The following is a 21694-nucleotide window of genomic DNA, read 5'->3' as shown; positions in this document are numbered from 1 at the left end:
AGGGGGGGAACTGGATGATCTTTAAGGTCCCTTCCAGCCCAAACCATTCTGTGATTCTATGACAAGGCGGAGCAGGTCTCATTTGTGTGCTGTGGGAAAGGCACGTTCTTGTTCAAGTCCTCGTTGGCAGCCCTGCAATAACGAACCCACCAGCACAGTTAATGGATCAGATCTGCGGCTCCTGGTAAAGCCAGTGGTGGTTTTCTGCAAAGATCTCAGGGTTGAGACAGTCATTAATAACTGGATGGTGGTGCCTGTTATTGCATCCTCACGGCTCCCATCCCCCAAACGCCCCCGGGACCCCCCCTGAGACCTGCTACGGGGTGAAGGGGGACGGGGAAAGACAGTCCCACGCAGGGACCAGCCAGCCCCGCCGTCCCCCCCGCGCCGGGGGGGATTTCGATAAGGCTTCAGATGTCAGGCTTAGGTTTCCAAGGTGGTGGTGGAACATCAGTGAGAAGCAAATATTTGGCCAAGTGTACCCTGAGGTAAGGCTGGTGTCCGGTGTAAGCGCACAGCGTGCCCATATGTTATTACTTATCCATCAGCCTCTTTGAGTAACGACGTACAGGGCCAGGGCGAGGGTTGGCTTTTGTCAAAGCATATATTTCAGCAGCGTTTAAATAAACTCATCGAGCTGCACGTCTCGTGAACTTTCCTATTCCATCTGTCTGCGCCGAGCCACCCATGGAAGGAAATGGATGAGGCCTTCAAACCTTCGCCAGTCCCCGGAAAATGAGCCAGTCCAGTTAACAATAAATGGTGGCCGGTTGGAGCACACATGAGCGGTCTAGTGAAGAAGAAAAGAAAGTTGAGCTTAATGAAGTCCCCGCGCCTGTGTCCCTGCGCGTGGACAGGAAAGGACGGGTGGTTTATAACTGTTTATTGGAGTTAATGGTAATAAATTCCTCACTTGTGATGCATTAACTTTAATGTTTTCATTACGTGATGATTTAGGTTTTCCCTTTTCACATTGTAAATCATGTTGTCCCGGTAGCACAGCAGGTCGAATGTCTGACATAATGTTATGTTTGGGGGAGAGAAATAACAGGGGAATGAGTTACACAGATTATATATTTATATATTTCATACATTACGCCTTTTTTTTTTTTAGAGGACTTTAAAAAATTGCGTCCTGGGGCAGCCTGTGGAAGCCGGGGGACAGGGGACGGGTGGACAGACAGACCCATCTGAGCAGGGATTTGCGAGACGCGGCTGCGAAGGGCCGGTTTCCATAGCAACTCCCCAAATCCACTTGGTGCTGAAGGGGTTTTTTCCCCTCCCTCTTTGCTGAGCGTGAGCCCTTGGCTAATGAGCTGTGCAAATAGATATTGAGATTTAGTGTTTTTTATTTTGCAATTATAGACTTAGTGATTTGGAAGGAAACTTTTGGGCCAAAGGCTCTGCCTCCTCTTTGAATTTTCTTTTCTTTTTTTCTTCTTCCCTTGGCAAAGTTGGTTTAACTTCAAACTTGCTGTTAAATTTTCCAGACAGAATGAAAAATAAAAACTGCCAATAAAAGTTGAAGGCTTTTTTCCACCCTCTGGGGCTAAATTCCAGTCCAGTCTACTGTCAACTGTTTGCCATTGACTGTCTCTTCTCTTGTTTGCTTATCAATCATAAAAACCACAGTCATGGACTCCTCTGAAAAAACAACAATGAATCCAACACTAACCCCGCGCCTAACAAAGCTCCATCTGTACGGCCCCTACTTGTTTGTGTTTCGTCATTAATTGTGGCCCAACGAGGACATTAGGGGCAACACAGTTAATCAGGCACCCTTCAACCCCAGGTGAGAATTGCGGTTCTCTTGAGCCACTTCCATGGATTTTGTGTTCGCTCCTGACTGTCAGCACTTGTCAAAAGCCTCCACCGTTGCCTGGGACCAGTTAATCTTGGCTCCTGTTTTCAATACTGGTCTGTACTGGCTGCTACGAGAGAGTGTTTAGCAATTCCCCGCCTGTCCCGGGGGGAGCTCTGGGTTTAGCTGCAGTTTTTGGATGGGCTCTTTGGGTTGGGACGAGTCCGAAGGCTCCTGAGCCTGAGGACAATGTATCCTGAAGCTGAACACAGGGATATTTCGGTTGATAATTTCCCCTGGGTGATTTGTTGCCATTGATTTTTAACTGCCTCCTGCGTGCTGACTAGCCTTCAATCTAGGTGGTTATCCTGGGGTGGATGCCTACACCCTGAATTTTGCTTACTAGCCTCTTCTGAAAAGTCAAGCTGAAGCCTGAATAAATCTTCTCTGCCGTGCCTTGCCTTTTCTTCATCTACTTTCTTATTTTCCTGCTCAAAAAAATGCAATGAAATTAGCCTGGCACAAGACCTATTTCATGTGATCCATGTTGACAATTGTTTAGTTCCCCATTTTCTTTGAAACAGTTACTCATTTCGTTCCCGCCGTTATAAATGATCCCCGGCTGTTTCCAAGGTGTTGAAAGGTTCAGTGACATTCCTGAGGCACAGAGAGAAGCGCGTCCGAGGGACATCGAGGGGCTGGGAGCCACTGAGGAGGTGGGCTGGGACCTGGAGCAGGGGGATGGAGGAGGCAGGGACCATCAGGGGACCACGCTGATGGATGGTGGCTCGCTTCCCACAACGGCCTTTCTTCTCCTGCTCCATTTGGTCGGGACATCACTCCGTGCCCGTTGCCGGCTGCTTTGCGGGGCTGCAGCACCCACGTGGCACCGCAAAGGTCCTGCCCGGCTGTGCCCGATGCATCCAGCCTTCATCAGCCGGAGCATGGAGCCACGGGGCCACGCTCACTCCCGTCCTCCCCCAGGGACTGGGCCGTGGGGTAGACCTGGCTGGTAACTGCGATTAAGGGTACCCGGGAAGAGGGTTTGGGGGGATCTGTACCTGTGTGGATCCTGATGTGAGAATGCAGAGATGCTTTCAAGATCTTCTTGATCTTGGAAAAAGGTAAGGGTTTAAATACGGGTTTCAGGATGATCTCATCAATGCTGATCAATATCTAAAGGGTGGGTGTCAGGAGGATGGGGCCAGGCTCTTCTCAGTGGTGCCCGGGGACAGGACAAGGGGTAACGGGCACAAACGTGCCCCTGGGAAGTTCCATCTCAACAGGAGGAGGAACTTCTTTGCTGTGAGGGTGGCAGAGCCCTGGCACAGGCTGCCCAGAGAGATGGGGGAGTCTCCGTCTCTGGAGACATTCCAACCCTGCCTGGACGCGTTCCTGTGCCACCTGCTCTGGGTGACCCTGCCCTGGCAGGGGGGTGGACTGGGTGATCCCAAATGTCCCTTCCAACCTCCACCATTCTGTGAGTCTGTGAGTCTGTGGAGCATTATTCTCCCATCAGAGACTGATAGGAGCATGGCTTACAAACAGCTCCTTGTTTTTGCACATATGAAGCTTGTGTTTGAATAGACCCACAGATGTCACTCGACAGTGGCCACCAGTGCCATCAGCCCCAGCAGCCACGTCCTGGACCCCTTTGCCGTGGCAGACCTTGGTGGCGGTCAAGATTTCCAAAAGCTTTCAGCATTTCCCGAGTCCGTCTCGCTCTGAAGGCGGCGGGAGGGGTTGTTTGTCTCTTTCTGATTGTTTTTCTTCTCATTAGCTTCAATGGAGAAAGAGTGCAGCCACCACGGAGGGCTTTGGGAAATCACAGCCAGTTGTGCTCTGCTTTGAAATGTAGTTGGGTGTTCCCTGCGAAGTCCCCGGGAGCAGAATCTGCTCTTGGCACATTTGAGCCTGGTGAATAAGCTGGAGGATGGGGAATTAGCTGGAACCGTCGTGCCTCCGTGCTCCATCCCTTTGAACAGTCGGTTGATGTGACAGCGTGGGCACCGACGTGGCCCCCGGGCATGTTTGGCTGCAGCTACTGTGACATTTTGTGCAGCTGGTGTGCATGACTCAGAGACCAAAGGGGTGAGAGCTGAAATACAGAGGTCCTTGAGGACATGGCGAGGACGGGGTTGGAACGGTCACGGCGCTCGGCAGCCAAACTCCTAGAAATTTTGCCCAAAAGATGCCATTTGGTCAGTGAAGCCAAAGGCCCGGTGTGTGACCTGGGTCCACCCCTGGGCCAGCCTGGTGTAGGAGTGAAGGCTCTGGGGCTGAGAGCGTCCTTCGGCAGCACCTGGGGGATGCAAATCATGGCGAAGGTTGAGGTGCGATAAGGAGGGGAAGGGAATCAGCCGATGTCTCCTCCTGCGCCCGTGGGTGTGGGTCTCTGGCCCCACATTTCTCCCACTCCTGAAATGCTCTGTATCCTCTGCAGAAAAGTGGTCTCCAGGATTATGGCGCAGAGCTATTCCCTGTGCTGCCAATGCGTGGCTCGTCTGTGGGAGGCTCCAGATGGAGCGATGTGTCCCATGGTTGGGGAAATTCATCTGCGGGAAAATCCCTGGGGATGAGCAGCTCCCTCGGGAGCCAGGTCTGAGGCTGCAGAGGATGGAGGTGGTCACCAGGGGTTTGGGGTGCTGGTGGCACTGGGCAGCGCGGCTGGTACCAGCCGTCTGCTGGCCTGGGGGAGATGGCAGGGTGGAAAGGACCACCGAGACCACCCAAACACAGCCGCAGCCCTGCCGTGCCATGCCAGGAGCGACTGGAGAGGGGCCGTGTGTCTGGGAGAGCCCAGATGTGTCTCTCTCGGATGAATTTAAGGCCTTTTCTTTCTCTGTTTTTATAAATGGTGAATGGCCATTAGTGGTTGGAACAGATCGCCAGGCGACGGGTTGGCTTTTCCATCCCTTGGAGCCCCAGAAGAGGTGGGGAGCTGTGGTTTACCTGCCAGCTGTGTGGTCCTGGGGCAGAGGCGTCTGGTCTCTGACAGGAACATCCAAGCAATCAAACCCTCTGCCCTTAGAGACCGGAGAGTTTTCTGGGGCTGGGCTCCCACCTAACCTCTCTGCATCATCTGGGTGTCCATTAAGATGGTTTAAAGAAAAAAAAAAAAAACAGGGACTGTCTTTGTGGGTTAATTTAGCTATTTGCTGCCAGCAAAAGCCATCTGGATTGTTGTTAGGGGCAGGCTGGGGACATGGGGAGGGACGGGGACACCCCACGTAGCCCCAGCCCCGTCTGCAGCCAGGCAGAGCCCCGAGCGCTGCGTCGCCTGCGCTCACCCACCTCGCACAGATTTAATCTTCCCGGCTCTGCATTAGTGCGGCTGCATTAGAGAGGCTGCGTGCAACGCGCAGGTCACAGCTGCCGTCTTCATGTCATAATCTGTAAAACTTAAAATTTCCAGAGCCCCGTGCAATCAAATCAGCCCTCGCAACCCCTCCTTAATTGTATTAGTTTGTCTGAGCAGCCACCGAGTATTTAAGAAGGAGGGAGTCTCCCTTCACTCTGATTTTCCTGCTGGGAAACTGAGGCACAGTGTCCCTTACAGAGCAGGAGAGATTTGGGCTCCTGATGGTGTTTTGGAGGTGATGCCAACCCGGCAGATCCTGGCATCTAGGGCCACAAATAAGCTGAAACATGGGATCTGTTTACGTGGAAAATTGATCTCAAACAGGACAAAGTGCACCTGAGAAGGCAGTAGCTCTCCCAGGGCCGAGAAATGATGGGCAAAGAGAGAAGATGCGGAGCTGGAAGAGGCTGTTGCTGGCTCCCATCGCATCCCTGCTGCTTCCCCGCTTCAGCTGCTCTTTGCGGTGTCTGAAAGGTCCTTGTATCCCCCAAATCTCTCTTGGCAACCGAGGAAAGAGCAGAAAGTGCATCCCAAGGAGGACCAGGATGGCCGGACACATCCCCGCCTTGGCTCAAGCGACGGCAGCATCCGGCACGACGGCGATTTCCACAGCCGGTTTTCTTGGGGGAACGGGGGCAGAGGGAAGCCCCATGCTGATAATGTACTGAAAGTAAATGAAATTAAATAAGCGAAGCAGCACTCGCAGCTCCTGCCTTCCCCCCTGGGTAATTCAATTCGAGCGCTCGCGCTGATGGGATCTCGCCGGGGCTGCCTCCGTCACCCCGCTGGGGCCTGGATTCTTAACGTCTAAATAAAAGTTTCAGTCAAGCATTTTTTATGCTCCTGCCAGCGGGATCAGCGAGCTGGCGTTGGGCACATTAATGTAATATTCATACTCGCAGGGTCTCCCTGTGCATCCGGCAGCACCGTCCCATTTTCATAATTATAAATGTCCCATAAAATGACATTTAGATTTGCATTAGCAAAAGAGGTCGGGGCTTGGATTTGAGAAGACAATGTGCCTTTTTACAAGTCAGATGCTGGGCGTTGCTAGAGAAAAGCCTGGGCGCGTTTATGCCAGGCAGGTGCTGGAGAGAAATGAGATTTCTCTGTGCGGGAAGGGGCTGTCCGTGTCCTCCAGGCGTTGCAGAGGGACAATCCCACAGCGTCCCAGGCTTCCCCTAATCTGAATCGTCTCGGACAGCTTTGTACAAGCCAGAGATTCGGTCTTTGAAGGCTCCGGTTTCCAGCCAACAGAGGAGACAGACGTAGGGGAGCCTTTCACCAACCCAAACCTCGTGTGTCTTTGTGTTCACCCCGAGACACATTTGCGGAGGATTTATAGCGAGCCCAGAGTTTGCAAACTATAAAACACAAAAACAAAAATAGGCCGTGAGTGAGGGAGGTGACGGGGGGGTGGACTGGGCCAAGCGCTGGGTGTTCGCGAGACACACCAAGAAAACAAGAGGAGCTTTTGTGACCTGGGATTCTGGGAGGTTGTCCATACTGAAACGGTTGCCAAGGCTGGGCACTGGGGAGGTGATTAGTGGCATTTAGTTAGTCATTTTGTTTTGTGCTTAGTACAAGTTATGATGGCAGGAGATGAGCGGGAGAGGAGGGGGAGACCTTCTCAGCAGCAAGCTGTGGCTTGGGGGCATCCTGGCCCCGCTGGCTTTGGGGATGAGATGTGGCCGTCACCTCGTGCAGTGCACGCCAGAGCCCCTCGGTGGCCGCAGGATCCGTCCGCCAGCCCAGGTGAGGTGCCGTGGTCTGAGTTAGACCAGATATCGGACAAAGGGATCATGTTTTCCAAGTCCGTAAACCTGACCAGATCCTGGCTGCTGCCAAAGGCTCGCGGGGACCCAGAGAGCCTTGGCTGGGGGGGAAAAAGGCTGAGCATCAGCCCCCGGCGCAGCACCAGCCTCACCCCATCGAGGACGGGTCTCTGCCACCGTGTGCATCGTGGTCCTGGTTTCCTTGAGGATTTCTAGGTGCCTGCAGCCAGGATTGGGAATAGCTGGTGAGATCGTGGCGGACAGTGATTTTCACCTCCAGCTGCTGCTCTGCCTTCCGGATCCTCTTCTGCAGGGAAAGGGGCTGGAAACGTGCTGCGGGGTTGTGTGAACGGGAGATCCCAAGGCTTTGCTTTGCTTTACTCTGTAGGGTTGGAAGAAATCCCACCGAGGCCTGTTCAAGACACGGGGAACATTTTGAAGCAAGGATACCTGGAGAAGAGGTCCCGAGGTAAGGCCTGACAAGTACATCATAAGATGAGGTTTGGGGATGTCACCTGAGAATTACCAAGAACACAGTTCTCAGATGAAGAACAAAGAGGAAAATACATCTTTTCTGCGGATCTGTCTGTAGGCACATGCAGAACCTTTCAGGCTTTTCTTAGGCATCATACACACAGGGAGGGCACAGCCTTTATTTATTCTCTTTTGCAGATCATCAGACTGCACAAAGATTAAAACCCAGCAATTGAATTAAGCACAGCCCGGTCCTCTAAGGCAAGATGTGCCCTTCTAACGAGCAATACCTAATGAGGATAAAACCCCAGTGAAGACAAGGTAGTTCGTAGCATCACACACATTAGCAAGTTGAGATAAGGACTGTGAGTCAGCCTCAGGTTTATCTTGATTTTACTGACTCTTGTGAAAGCTACAAATTATTTCCTCATCACTCAGATTTTATCTTGATTTATTTACTGTATGACAGGTGGTATGAGGCAAGAACAGCCTTTTTTCCTCATGGCCATCAGCTGAGCCGTGTAACTGGCCGGGTGCATGTTTTAGCTTGCTCCAACTACAAAGAAAAAGACATTTGCTTAAACCTCAATTATGGAGGTTTAACCCAAAGCTGTGTTCCCTCCCCGTTAGCAGGATTAAGAGTCACAGCAGCTCAGCCCAGCCTGGCCTGGAGAGCTGGGGAAGGTTTGCAGGGGCTGCAGCCTGGTGGGACAGGCTGCCTCTGCCTTACTCAGTTGAGCTCTTCTGTCTAAATTTGCTTGCCTGAATTTTGTGCCAGAAATCTGCAGGGTTTTTTTGGGAAAAAATTCTTCTTTCCCCTAAATACTCATCTGAAGCATACAGCGAAAGGACAGAAATGGATATTTTCTTACTCTTTTGCTGTCCTTTTCTTTCCAGAGCACAGCTTTTTTGGGTCGGAGTGGCAGAAGCGGTGGTGCGTCCTCAACAGAAGGACCTTTTACTACTACGCCAACGAGAAAAGTAAGTGGTGAGAGACCTGCCTCCGGTCCCCAGCCTGTGGGTGGTGGCCGAGGGCATGGAGGGGCTGGAAAAGGGAAGGGGAGAGCCCTGGCTGAAGGACGGGCTAACAGCTGACAAGAGAAAAGGTTGTAATTCCCTATCGAGGCATAACATATAGGATCTAGAAAGGTAGATCTCAGCTTGTTTGGTTTTTTTCCTTCCCCCAAAACATCTTTATAAGTATGGAACAAGAGAATAGAGACACAGGAACCGAGCTGTGTGTAAATAAAATGATGTACCACGTTTTCCATTAGCCATCAGCTGGGCTTCAACCCCCTAAGTGACTGTATATAATCCCTGTGTCAGTGTATATAAATATTTTGCAGTCATGCTCCATCAGGTACATATAAACAGACAGCTAATATCTCCAACAGAGTTTGGCGTGATTAGATATATGGCCTTACCCTGTTCCACCCGTCCAGAAACACGGCATGGAAATGCCTTACAAAACGCACACGTACATTCTTGGTTTACACGGACCCAGCTGCAGCTCAGGCAGGATTAAACTCCAGTGGGTCGTGGGGATGAAGCTGGGTCTCTTTCCTTCTTCCTCATCCCTTGTCTGAGGATCTCAAGCACTTTTTATTTCCAAAAAAGCTTCCCAACTCCTCTCGCCCTGGCAGGGTACGCACAGGGCTGTGAGCTGCTGGCAGAGGGAGGTGTTGAAGCCAAGGTCTGATATTGGGTTGCTTTTGTGAAGGCCAAGCAGTTGTCAGCTTCCAAAAGGTCTCCAGAAGACAAGAGAGTAAAGGAAACCTGTTATTGATGGCCTGAAATCCTTATATAGGGATTGACCTCACCCCTGGAAACTTCTTCAGGACCTGCAAATCAAAAAAAAAAAAAGGTTCAGAGCAACTGCCTGAATCGTGTTCCCACACTTCTTCAAGAAGCTGCATAAGGCAATAGTGAGCTGGGGTAAATACGGACGCTCGGATGACTGCAGTGAAGTTCCTTCTCTCCATCCTGGCTGACACCGACCGTCGTGTGCATCGGCAAGAGCCGTAGGCCAATTCTCAAAGGTCCCACTAAGCATTTCTTCCTGCACGCCAGCCCGTTAATGCCTTACCAGCAGAATAATCATTGGCATCATATTTCCCCAAGTACACGCTGGTCTCTGCTTCATTACAACCAGCTCATCTCATCCAACCTCCTGACCCCGGCAACCTCTCGCTGGCTGTTCGCAGTCTCTAGAGGCTTAAAAGGGCATCCTCTTAACTGTGTCTTTATGAAGATTTTACAATATTCCCTTTGGAATTCCTGGGGGTGGACATGCTTAGACTGAAGGGGTTTTTTCTGGCCATTTCCCATTGATGCGTGGTGTACCTCGGCTTCCAAACATCTGCAACCACCCAGCAGCACTGCAGGCTTGAGAAAAAGGTGCAAACTCCAGATTTAGCTTTTTTCTCTCCTTCCAGGCAAACAACCTAAGGGCAACTTCTCCATTGAGAACTACAGTGCCCGGCTGGCTTTTCATCTGCGCAAAGACTCTCGAAAAAAATGCTGTTTCGAGTTAACCTGCCCTGGCAAACGCACCTACGAGGTAGGAACCGGGGGAAGAAATGGACCCTCTGTGCTGGTTTGAGCGCTAGGCACAAAAGCACATGCTCCCAGGTCTGGGGCACAGGCTGCAGGGTGAATCTCCAACCCCCCCGGTAAAATAAACCCAGCTGCAGAAGGTGTCGGTGCTTCTCCGTCTTGGCGGGTCACCCCATTGTGGAGCTTCCCATGGCACAAGAGTGACCCTGGGCTCTCTTTGCACTTGTGGGGCACGAGGGTTAAGGGAGAACATGGGGTAGAAGCAGTAGAGGATTGGCTTTGGAAAGGCTTTTTAAGTAAGCAATTCAGAGCCGGGTTAAATTTAAATCTGCAATTTGAGCATCCAGTGGGGGCCTAAAAACTGGTGTAATGAAAAACCTGGCCCAATCCACAAAGTGTGATGGGAGCCTTCCCGAGCCTCAGGGAGGCTTTGGATGTAGAGTCCTGGTTCAGAGTCAGTACAGTATATTCGTGGGGATTGTGGTTTTCATCTGAATTATTTTAATGAATTAGGCTTGACAGCCTTCCTCTGGGATAGTCTAGCTTAGTTCCGCTTCTGCTTCCCTGTTTGGAATGGGGAGATGAAGAAGTGAAATATCTTTCCCAAAGTCACAGGGCAGAGAATGGCAGATCCAGGATCTCCGTCCCCCATTCTAGCTGCAAATCTTTTTCCTTCTCCTGCACACAAGAACCAGGGCAGTAACATGTGAACCTCTCTCCAGTTCACAGCCCCGAGCCCAGCAGAGGCTGAAGACTGGGTGGATCAGATCCAGTTCCTCCTGAAGGGTGAGTCTGGCGGCTTGGCCCGTTTGTTTGGGCAGATGCTGGCAGCATCTTCCCACCCGGCGTGGGCTGTTCCCTCCAGCAGCGCGTGGGCTGGTGCTCATTGCCAGGACCTTCCTGGGGTCCCAGCAGCCCCTCTTAGCAAAAAGAAAGGTTCTGGGGCTTTGTTCTTTTGAGCAGGTGGTTAAAAAGAAGTGGGTTTTGGAGCCCACAGGCATTTGGCTGCTTTTAGAGGACCAAGTTGCGATCTGTCAAAGGCTGCAAGTGTCACCAAGTGGGACAAGAAAAGGGTGGGAATCGCCTCTCACTGCTGGGGCTGCAGCTCTGCTGTTCTGTCCTTGGCAGATGAAGGACGGGGTTTGGCTCCACTGGAGTTGCTCCAGTTTGAGACCAGCAATACTGAGACAAGAATCCAGCCCTGTGTGTGGAAACCCTCTGGGAACCACAGGCAGCTGCCAGGAATGGGGTCGGGCTCGCTTCCTTGAGGCGTTTGTTGAATTTGGCTTTGTTCTCTGGCATTTACCATCCTTTCTTGGGCCTTTCCTTTGTTTTAGCCTATTCTCAGCTTCCATCTCATTTTCTTTACACCAGTTGCTCATGGGCCAAGCAAGGGGACAGTTCACTCCTTGCAAGGTCCATAGGGAGCACAAAGTACAGCGGCACAGGCTTGGTTACTGGATTTCAACTCACAGAAAGTGAGTGGTTTGCTCTTTCTCACCACGCTCTTGGTCTCTTCTGCCAGACCTGAGCTCCCTCACCATCCCATTTGATGAAGGGGACGAAGAGGAGCTCTACAATGACGTGGAGAGTTCTGACTCGGTGAACACGACATCCCACAATACCACCCTGAATCAGGATGAGCCCAACGTTGAAATGGAAGAGGATGACATCTACGAGGTTTTGCCAGGTAAGCAACAAAAATCCAAGCCATCCCTTAGCCATAGCCCTGCAAACATGGCAGGAGGCCTTGGCCGCCCGACGTGTTGATGGGAATGAACATCTAGGACCTTGCCGAGTTTAGTGGACCCATAACTCAAAGGGTTTTGGACCACAAATGGACCACAAGAGAAAACGCTTTCTGCTCTGGTGAGGTGGAGGGTTTATAAGTTCAGGTAAGGCAGCTTTTAGAGGTTGTGTTCTGTTCAGCTCGGGTAATATTAAGTTTGGTGAGAGTGGAATCTCTGGGCAGTGTTACCTGGAAAATCAGACTTTAGATGATGAAAATGCTCCCTTCTGGGCATGCAGTCATGGCTGTAACACAATTACTGGCCTTCCAAGAGATGATAAAATAACTGCATTAAAGACTAGCGCTTGTTCGCTAAGAGTCAGGGCAGCAGCTGCCGGTTAAAGGAGCCAGCAGCCATCTTCCTGGCACAGAACCAAACGGCCTGCGAGGGTGACACGGTCTGCAACATTTCTTACCATTAATAGCAGAAATCATGGTGTGACATGCCCCAGGGCTTGGTCAACGGGTCACCTGAGCCTTATTCCAACCCGTGTGCTGTTCTGCCTCTGCGCTGAGGTTGGGACCGCCCAGCTCTGCTCCGCGTCCCCGGGAGCAGGGTCCCTTGCTGGCTGCATTCAGAGATGCAAAATAGGTCCTTGTTTCTCCTTATTTATTTCAGAACTTTATATTCGTAGTGATTAAAAAAGAAAGGAAAAAAAATGAAATGCACCAGGAAGTTTTGTGATGCCCGAGATCTTTGTCTTGTTATTGCTGCCAAAGGAAATCTCAGTGGTCTGCGAGTGGCATCCAGACAGCTGCTGGGAGCGGAGTCGGGGCTCCGGGGCTGCCCGCGCAAACCCGCAGCCTCTCTCCATCTCTCCTCTTCCCTTCCTCTGTTTACATCCTCGGCTTTTTGGGCAGCAGCTTTCTCTTCCTCTGGGCGTACCCACAGCCATCCCTGCGCTCAGCAGGAGCCCCCGCGCGGGGCGGGCGTCCCCGGGCTGCTGCGTGAAGTGCTGACGGTCTGTCAGGACAGGGGCTTTCAGCATCCCTGGCTGCTTCGGCAGCTGGGTCCGACTCCTCGCTGCCTTGGGGCTGCCAGCACCGACTGCAGAGCAGAGATTAGACGCCAGGTTTATTCCACACGCGGCTAATGGTGATTCTGCTGGGAGCTTGGCCAGTGTTGACTTAAGGACAGCCCCCTCTGTTGCACCTGTATCGGGGTTCAGGGTGTCCCGAAAGAGCTGGAGCTGACCCTGCCGGCCAGGTTCACCCTTGGTTCCCATGGCTGTTGCTCTCCTGCTCCCACGCACGGGTCAGTGCCTGGATGCTGGAGCTGTGGAACATCGTGGTGGAGAAGGGAACATCCCAGCCAAACCTTTCCTTTAATTACGGGCTTTTACTGGGCTCTGTGTCCTGTCCATCCTCTTCTTAAAAGCTTGCTAAGAGGTTCCTGAGGCAGCCCGAAGGCTTGTGTCTCAGGCTGCTGGCCAAGCCCAAAGCCTGCAAGCGGCAGGGTCGAAGCCCGTTGCTTTAGCGAGGCTGTTGCAGTATCTTTTGGTCCTGGTGTGCGGACGTCCCGGGGGCTGCTGTCCTTGGGCTTCGGCCAAGCCCAGGGGCGGGCAGGAGTTGTGGGGCAGCTGCCTCTGTCACATCGCTCCGCTCTGCAGCCACGGAGCGTCCTGCCCAGCACTAGAACGGCACCGAGACATGGGGACACGGCTGGGACACCGTGCAGGGCAGTGCCGCTGGGACACAAAGCCACAGCTCTCCCATCTGAGCAAGTTTCTCCCCCCACAGTAGAGCCAGTTCCCCGCCAGGTTGAAGGTAGGTGCTGGGGGCACGTTGCTGTAGAGGCAGATGCCCAGCGTGCGAGTGGTGAGAAACCAGTCGCGGGGCTCAGGGACAGGCAGGAGACGTCAGCTCTGCCCCGAGCTCATCCCTCCCTGGCCCTTCACACCCCTGGGACCCGCAGCAAGCGCAGGGAATGTCCCCGTCAGAGCTGGGGTCTCCTCTGGTCCCAGCTGCCTGCCTCGTGTCCTGGGTGAAAACAGAGAGAGAAAGAGGGAGAGGGAAAAAAAAGAAAGGGGGGGAGATGAAGAGATAATTTCCTCAGCAAGTCATCGTCGTTAATGAAGTTTTACAAAAACAGATACAACCAAGGAAAAATAAAATTTCACAGGTGATAAATTTTTCCAATTTCCCTGGCAGAATTCGATAGGATTGTTAAATTAAGAGTGAAGGTGTCTGTTAGGAAGCAACGAGCAGTGATGGGTAATTTTATAGAGTGGAAAATTGAATCAAATTGCTACATTAAAACACAGCTCCTCTGAGAATGTGCCCAACGCCCAGGCTGCTCTGGCTCAGCGGTGGGGTGCACGGTCTGCCCGCTCCCCGGCCATGCCCGGGGCTGGGGGCTGCCGTGGGGCTCTGGACCCCCAGCGTGGGCGCCCGGGGCTGCCCATGGAGATGTAAAGGCATTTTCTTGAGGGTGGTGTGGACGAGGTCAAGATGCTCCGCACAGGGGATAGGACGAGGGGCAACGGTTTTAAACTGAAAGAGGGGAGATTGAGATGAGATCTGAGGAAGGAATTCTTTGCTGTGAGGGGGGTGAGTCCCTGGCCCAGGGTGCCCAGAGAAGCTGTGGCTGCCCCATCCCTGGAGGGGTTCAAGGCCAGGTTGGACGGGGCTTGGAGCAACCTGGGCTGGTGGGAGGTGTCCCTGCCCAGGGCAGGGGGTGCCACTGGGTGGCCTTTGAGGTCCCTTCCCACCCAAACCATTCTGTGATTCCATGACCCCAGGAGATGCATTTTTCAGCATTTCTCTCTGATTCATCACTGCAAAATCCAGATATTGGCTGAGATCGAACACCCAGGCCCAGGGAAGGCAGAACATCACTTCCAGACTTGACTCAGAAAAGCACCTGGATGCAACAGGCTGCGGTGTGGAGGGGGGCTCCTCCTGCCCCCACGGGCCCTGTTCATTAATTGCACAGCTCAAAATCTGTGAGGACAGTGCACGGGGCCAGCGCACCACAGCACTAGCCGCAGTGCAGGCAGGGCTCAGCGGCACCCCAGGATTTGTGCCTTCATCCCCCCCTTCCCCAGGCTCCTGCAGGGAGCGGGTGGCTGCCCCCACCATGGCGGTGCAGAAGACGGGGTGCAGGAGGGCGAGTGGATCTGGCTGCTGTTGGCTGAGGGGAAACCACGCCAGCCAGCTGCCACCCCACCATGTTTTCCTGAGAAAAATCCCCTGCGAGTTTCCTCCCTTCCTTCGGCAGAGGCTCCGTCCATCGCAGCCCGTCAGGGCGGAGGGGCTCGCTGTGGGGACCGGGTCTTCCTCCGAGCTCCTTTTGCAGTAGGTGCAGAGTGAGTGGTCAGCAGGGCAGGGGCTTTCTAAAGACAGGGAAACTGAGGCACGGAGGACTGAGATACATGAGAGACCCTTGTCCAAGCCGTGGAGCTGTCAGCTGCCCAGCTGGTGTCTCAGGTGGGCGACGCAAACAGGGCAGGGGGCTGTGGCTTTGATTTCTGGTTAGAACATGCCCCATTCCATCAAATATGGAATAAAATGGCCCAAGGTGGGAGAGGGAGGGGGGACTGCTCTGGAAAGCCTCCCCAGCCCCACGTGGCTCCTGGAGAGCGAGGACTGGGGGGAGCAGCAGCTCTATGGGGCGAGGGGCTGGGACCCACAGAGCTGCTGGAGCTCGTTAGGGGCTGTAACTGTGATTCCCCATTAGCTGTGGGGACCAACTCTGCCATCTGAGGGGAGCTCCCAGGGAAGTGGGGAGGAAGCAGGACAGATACGTCTCCCCAGGGCTGACCCAGCCCCTCGTCCTGGCAGTGCCAGCCCCTTCCCTGGGCAGGATTCCCACAGCTTCGCCCATCCTGGAAACCCAGCGTTTCCTCCCCGGCACGTGTTTTCCTGCGCTGGTGCTGGAGGAGGCTTCCGCGGAGTGTGTGCGCGTGCTGGGAAGTGCTAGAAGGGCTCTGGGAAGAGGTTTCCTGAGGACAGCGTGGCTCTGGGATGGATGCGATCCCTGCAGGATGCGGACGCGAGCCGGAGGGGTGTGCACAGCACGCATGGCAGGACGGGGGTGGCTGTGGGGAGCCCCTGGGCGCAGGCGTCACCCCCAGCAGTGGGGGAACGTTGCTGCCCCGCTTTGGAGGGTGGCTCCGGGGTTTCCGTGGTGCGCGGGAGGTGGTTTCACTGCCCTCCATCTCACGCCGAGGTGGGATTAGGGGATGTGGTGCCATTGGTTAAAGTATAAAGGAATTCCCATGCGAGGGTTTGGGGCGTGTGCATGGGAACGATGGGGGGAGAGCGCTGGTACGGATACATTTATGTTCTCTTTTACAAATGCAAAGAGCAGGCAAAAGCCACTTTCAATAATTTATTTTAAAATCAATGCTAATGAGGTTCTGTCTCGTCGGTGGCCGAGTTTTACAATAAAGTCTGATTTATTTAGAAAAGATCTTTGGTGCCGCTTCCCGTCTAATGGGGGAGCAGTTGCTGTGACCCTCCAACTTGGGATGCAATTTGTAATTGGCAGCGGAGGTCTGACCTGGTTTGCATCGATCCGTGCTGGGTGGGAGCGAGGGCCGGGGCCGCGTCCTCGGAAAATGCCGAGCAGGAGCAGCAGCACCTCCCTGCCCTGCGATCCGGTGCCCTGGGATCGGCAGAAGAGCCGGGCTCGGCTCCGCTTGGCTCTGCATAAAGGCGACAGCAAAGCCATGTCCCCTGAGGTGCAGCGGGGACACCTCTTCTGCCCCGGGCTCAGCCGAGCCAGGGCTGCCCCACACCCCACATCAACCCAGAGGTGCAGACGACCAATGTGCTTTCTGAAATGTTTCAGAGTTGGTTTTTATTTGTATTATTTGATGAGGTTGCCTCCAGTCTTTATGGCTGGGGAAGGAAGCCTGGTCTGCGGTGGCAGCTAATGGGGGTGCTGTGCCCCCGCCTCGCCTCAGCACCCCGAGCAGCTCAGGCTGGATGGGTTGTACCTGTCCAGGTGCTAAATAATCTTATTTAAACTTATTTGTGTGTAGATCCTTGCCCCCATCAGTCTCGAGCCGTTTTCGCAGGGCTTCCCCGTGACTTCCAATCCTTAACCTTTTCCACGGTGTCATTTCTTACTATTTTCTTCCACCCTCCTTCCCCACCCCCGGTAGCCGCCTGCCCTCCACTGCCTGGGGTCCCCTTTCTCCCCCTTCATTTCTGCTTCTGTCCCCCATCCTTCTGCGCATTTCAGTTCTGGCGTTTCTCCTCGGCATCGCGTTTTCTCTGGGCTGTGAGTCCTGCACAGGAAGCGCCTCTTCCTATAGGGCACTCGGCAAAGTGCTGCCTAAATTTATGGGGCTATAATAAGTGATTTGTTTTTACCAGTGTTAACAACAATTCATATTTTTATGCAACACGTTTTAAAATATTATCTGTGACTTCCTCCCTTCCACTCTTCACAATTAAGCCGGGAATTTATTATTCTGACAGTCGGATGCTCTCGCAGCCCTCTGCCTGCCCGGGGGGTTGGTGCAGCGGTAATGCTCAGCCCTTCCCCTGACGTCTCCGCTCTGTTTCCCCCCCCAGATGAGGAGCTGGAGCCCCCGTTCCCAGAGGACAGCGAGGATGCCGGGAGCAGACAGAGAAGTGGTAAGAGCCCACCCTGCTTTGGCCATCGCAAAGGACCGTGGTGACTGGGGGGTCCGAGCCTGGCTGCCTTCAAGCATCCTGAGGTGTGGGTGGTGATGGAGGGGTGGTGGAACATGGGAGAGGTGCCAAGAGCAGACCGATGGGTGACCAAGGAGACTGCAGCAAGTGAAGTTCAGATAACTCGGATTTGGGGACCTCTCCCCACCTTCTCCACGCTGTGGGCATGGGGGATGCCTCTCCTTTTCGGACAGGCACCTCGTGTGGGTGCCCTTTGTGACCTCTCCATGGAGGAGAGCATCCATCCCCTCTCCTGCCTGGTGAGATCTCTGCGCTGAAGGGTATCCCATGGAGGCACTCCTGTCCCTGTCCCTCACCCCATCCTGGACCGTGGAGAGGGAGCCAGCCCTCCTGGTGCATCCCAAGGGGCCGGGGAGAGGAGCTGGGGCAGAAACAACCTGGAGAGAGGGCAGGAAGCGAGTCATGGCCAGAGGAAGCCGCCGCAGGGAGGGATCTCAGCGCGGGAAGCCGGAAGGACGCGCACCACCACCCCAGGAACCAGCACCACCCGCCCGGAGCCAGCGGCCCGAGAGCCTGCTGCGGTGGCCAGGGCCCCCACCCCTGCTTTTTCCTTAAGAACCTGCACCGTGGGACGGGAGCGGAAGATCTGTTTCCTCCCCAGTCCCACCTGCTTGCTTTTCCATCCCCGCTTCCGCCCCGGCGCAGGAAAGCAGCGCTTGTGTCCCAGCAGCCGGGGCTGGACCAGCCAGAGGCTTCCTGCCGCCCCACTCCTCCTCGCCGCATGGGAAAACACCTCCTCCTGGCAAAGCCTGGCTTCGGAGAGCTTCCCGCGCCATCCTCCCGCTCCAGGGCTCAGAGGGGACGGTTTTGCCCCGGTGATGGAGCCGGGGACTCACACCAGGCGTCCCGCTTGTTGGGTGGTGGAGACCAGAGGGTTCGGCACTGGGTGCTGTGGGTGGTGGGTGACTAAACACTTGTCCTCTCCTGAACCCACGAGCGCCCCAAGAATTGCTCTGCCAGTTTATCCCTCCCAGGGTCCAAGAGCCCCTGTGCCCAACTTTCCCAAGTAACAAGTGATAGGACAAGAGGAAACAGCTTCAAATGGCACCAGGGGAGCTTTAAATTGGATATTAGGAGCAAATTCTTTCACAAAAAGGGTTGGCGAGCACTGGAACGGGCTGCCTGGGGCAGTGGTGGAGTCACCATCCCTGGAGGGATTTAAAAGCCAGGCAGACGTGGCGCTGAGGGACATGGGGTAGTGATGACTTGGCAGCGTTGGGCTGATGGTCGGACTCGATTTTAAAGGTCTTTTCCATCCTAAACAATTCTGTGATTCCTGGCATTTATGGAAAGCCTGATCCAACAGTTCCCTTCCCCCCCTCGGACGTTCCCTGGGCAGTGGTCCCCAGCCCAGGCGGGTGCTCAGGCCTCTTTCTACAAGATCTGGGTAGCGCAGACAGGGCTGAGCCCCAGCTGTTCGCAGAGGCCGGAGCACGTCGGCATTTCTCCGCTCCTCCTGGTTTTGCAGAGCTTGTTTCCCACCCCCCAGCACTTTGACTTATTCGGCCACTAGAGCGTGTGGCAGCTGCAGCCGGTACCAGCACCCCGAGCTCGGAAAAAAACGACATTCCCGCTCTTTATAAACCGTGCCGAGGTCCTAAAGCAGGGCTGCACATTTATCCGTGGAGACGCCTCAGCATGGGGTAAGGAGAGCAGAAGGTGATGGGACATGCATGCGCACACACACGTTTTTCTTTGCCTTTCACCACTGTCCTGGCATTTCCCCATCCAAAGGAGTGGGGGGCAGGAAAGCAGCTCCCCCCATGGGTTTTCCAGCCCGAGGGGGGGGTCAGCGGGGAGCAGAGCGGGGCTCCATGGCAGGCTGGTGCCAGAGGTGACGATGAACCCGCGCCCCGAGACCGCCCCGAGGATTTTGGCTCTCGCCTGTCACAGCCCTGCCAGCCCTTTAAACACCCTGCTCATACTCATTAGCATCTGCCCGGCAGTCGTAATTGTTGTTAATCGTTGTAACTGGTTTAGTTATTAGCGTTGTCATGATTGCTTTAAGTCCTGCGTCTGTTTTTTTTACGCTAAATAATATATTAGGCTCTTGCCTCTGGAAAGCTGGGCTGCGTTTCAAGAGGGAAAGGTTATCGCGGCGCCGGGATCCCCAGCCCTCGTTGCCTTTTGCCTTATAATTTCTGTCCAACTGGACCAAGGGCGAGAAAGAGATGCCGAGAGTCCTTGAGCAGAGGCTGGGCTGCGGGGAGGGAGGGAAGGGGCTATTTCTTAATTATATCACACGGCCAAAGTGCCAGATGAGCATTTGGCTAATGGAAAACTATCGTTTCTCATTTCGAAGAACCACAAGGGTGCCACGGCACTGGAGCAGCCCAGCAACCCCAGCTGAGAGCTGCAGGCTGCTCCTGCCGAGACACCCCTTTGCTCCGCTCAGGGCTGTTTCATCCTTGCCCCCTGCGCCGGGCGGGCGGCGGGGCTGCTGCCGCAGCGCCGGCTTAGCCATCGCATACAAACAGAGCAAAATTCCTCCACTTAGAAAATAATAATAAAGAAAAGCCTCGCAGCACTGCCTCCTTTGTCACGGTCCCTGCGCTTGGCGTGGCAGGAGGTTTCATGCAGCGTGAGCGCGGCAGCGAGGACCCCTGAGCTGCAGACGGTTGTCATTAGGTTTCAGCATCAACAGGCTTCCAAAGCAAAGGGGTTGGGGCGGATCGTGCCTCTCCCACAGCCCCTGCTTGGGGCTGCTCGGGCTGCAGAAGAAAACGATGCGGTTGTCACGTTTGGCTGGTTTTTCTTAATGACCCCAAGGCCCATAAACACGGGAGCAGGCTCTCATCCCACTTACATCAGTGTAGATCAGCCGCGCGGAAATCACGCCTCTGCCCTGAATGTGGATTTCAAAGTCTGGATGGGGCGTTGGGGCTTTTTAAACAAAACATCTTCTCAGCAAAAGTGAGCAGAATTGGTGCAGGGCGATGCAGGAGCCCTGGGCTGGTTTGTCTGGATCCCACCCCCATCCCACCCAGCCGGGAGCCGGCAGGTCGGGAGCATCGCAGGCATTCACCGTCCCACATGGACACTGCGGAGTGAAGTTGTCCCTTGCCTGGCCTTGTCTTTAAGTGCAAAAATAGAAACCAGGATCCCTTTTCTGCAAACGGCCTTAATTTTAACAAGATATTTTCAGTAGCTGGCACAAACATCCTTGTTGCTTTTGAAGCTGCGGCTGGGAGTGAAGCGTGGAGCCCGACCACGCTTTCATCATGACGCATCTTCCTCATCCGATGCAATTAATTGTGACCTTCTGAAGGCAGGCTTGGAGGGGGGGGTGAGACCTGCCATCCCAGCAGCTGATATAGCCGGGAAAAAATACACAAACTTTTGGGACCACAAACCTTTCTGTGGGCTGGAAACTTTTCTCCCTTTGTACTTGCAGAGTATCGTGTCCAGGCTCACGCGTGCGGCTTCTGCAAAGTCTCTGTTCTTCTTCTGCACGGCTTCTCTTCTCCCCGCTCCTTGGCCAGGTGGCCAGGTGTCTCCGAGGTCCTCTCCTTCCTTTGAGAAGCAGGAAAGAGCAGATGTGGGATAGGGAGGCACCTCCCAAGCGTTCCTGGTAAATGAGGGGCAACTGGGACAAGGCTGGTTCCAGTTCCCTGCGTGGAGCAGACACCCGGGTCCCCATCCCCAGGGGCTCCGGGGGAAAATGGCCACTTTTGACTCTGGAAACATCTCGTAGGAAGATGTCTTTTCTATCTCAACCCAAACCCCCTTTCGCTCCCAATACTCTCGTGACGCAGAGCAGAACTCTGAAGAGGTGCAGAGGCTGATGCGGGGATCACGATGTTCAAATCTCAGCCACTTCATGGTGATGCTCCATAGCGTTACCGGTATTGTCGATACCCCCAGAGCAGCTCTTCCCCAGCCTTGTCTCCAAGGGGACACCAACAGGTTGGTACCAAGCACCGTCCCCCAGTACTGGGTTATCCTCCCCATCGGGGTGTTGTCCTCACACCCTCCCGTAATGACCTTTTGTGTTAATTACACAATCCGGTGGCTCCTACCAAAGCTGCCGCTGGCCTCATCCTCCGGCTCGGTGCCCGCACGTCCCGATATTTCCTCTGCCTCCAGTTCATAACCTCTGGTTCCTGCACTTAGCACAAGCTTAAATAACTCAGTAGCTCCTACTCCTTCTATTCCCTTCACAATCTTTTCCTCGCCACTGTGTGCTCCCCCTTTAATACTTTCCAAAGGATGCAGACCTACTTTTTTTTTTTTTTTCCCAGCCTTTCTATTTAAGTTCCCCAAGTCCCTGA

The 21694-nt window shown here is 54.1% G+C and overlaps 1 protein-coding gene across 2 annotated transcripts in view; it reads left to right on the top strand.

Moving 5' to 3' along the window:
• SKAP1 (src kinase associated phosphoprotein 1) overlaps positions 1 to 21694 on the top strand; it is a 156407-nt gene that overhangs the window by 118730 nt on the left and 15983 nt on the right. For both annotated transcript variants that reach the window (XM_054224741.1, XM_054224740.1), the window contains exons 5-10: positions 7326 to 7406; positions 8309 to 8392; positions 9847 to 9971; positions 10690 to 10753; positions 11493 to 11657; positions 17283 to 17345. In XM_054224741.1, coding sequence (XP_054080716.1) covers positions 7326 to 7406; positions 8309 to 8392; positions 9847 to 9971; positions 10690 to 10753; positions 11493 to 11657; positions 17283 to 17345 — 582 coding nt within the window. The remainder of the gene's footprint in view (positions 1 to 7325; positions 7407 to 8308; positions 8393 to 9846; positions 9972 to 10689; positions 10754 to 11492; positions 11658 to 17282; positions 17346 to 21694) is intronic.

The sequence above is a fragment of the Rissa tridactyla genome, chromosome 19 (genome assembly GCF_028500815.1).
Source record: "Rissa tridactyla isolate bRisTri1 chromosome 19, bRisTri1.patW.cur.20221130, whole genome shotgun sequence".
NCBI lineage: Eukaryota > Metazoa > Chordata > Aves > Charadriiformes > Laridae > Rissa > Rissa tridactyla.
Note: the sequence above shows the minus strand (reverse complement) of the source record. Positions and strands in the feature narration are given on the sequence as shown.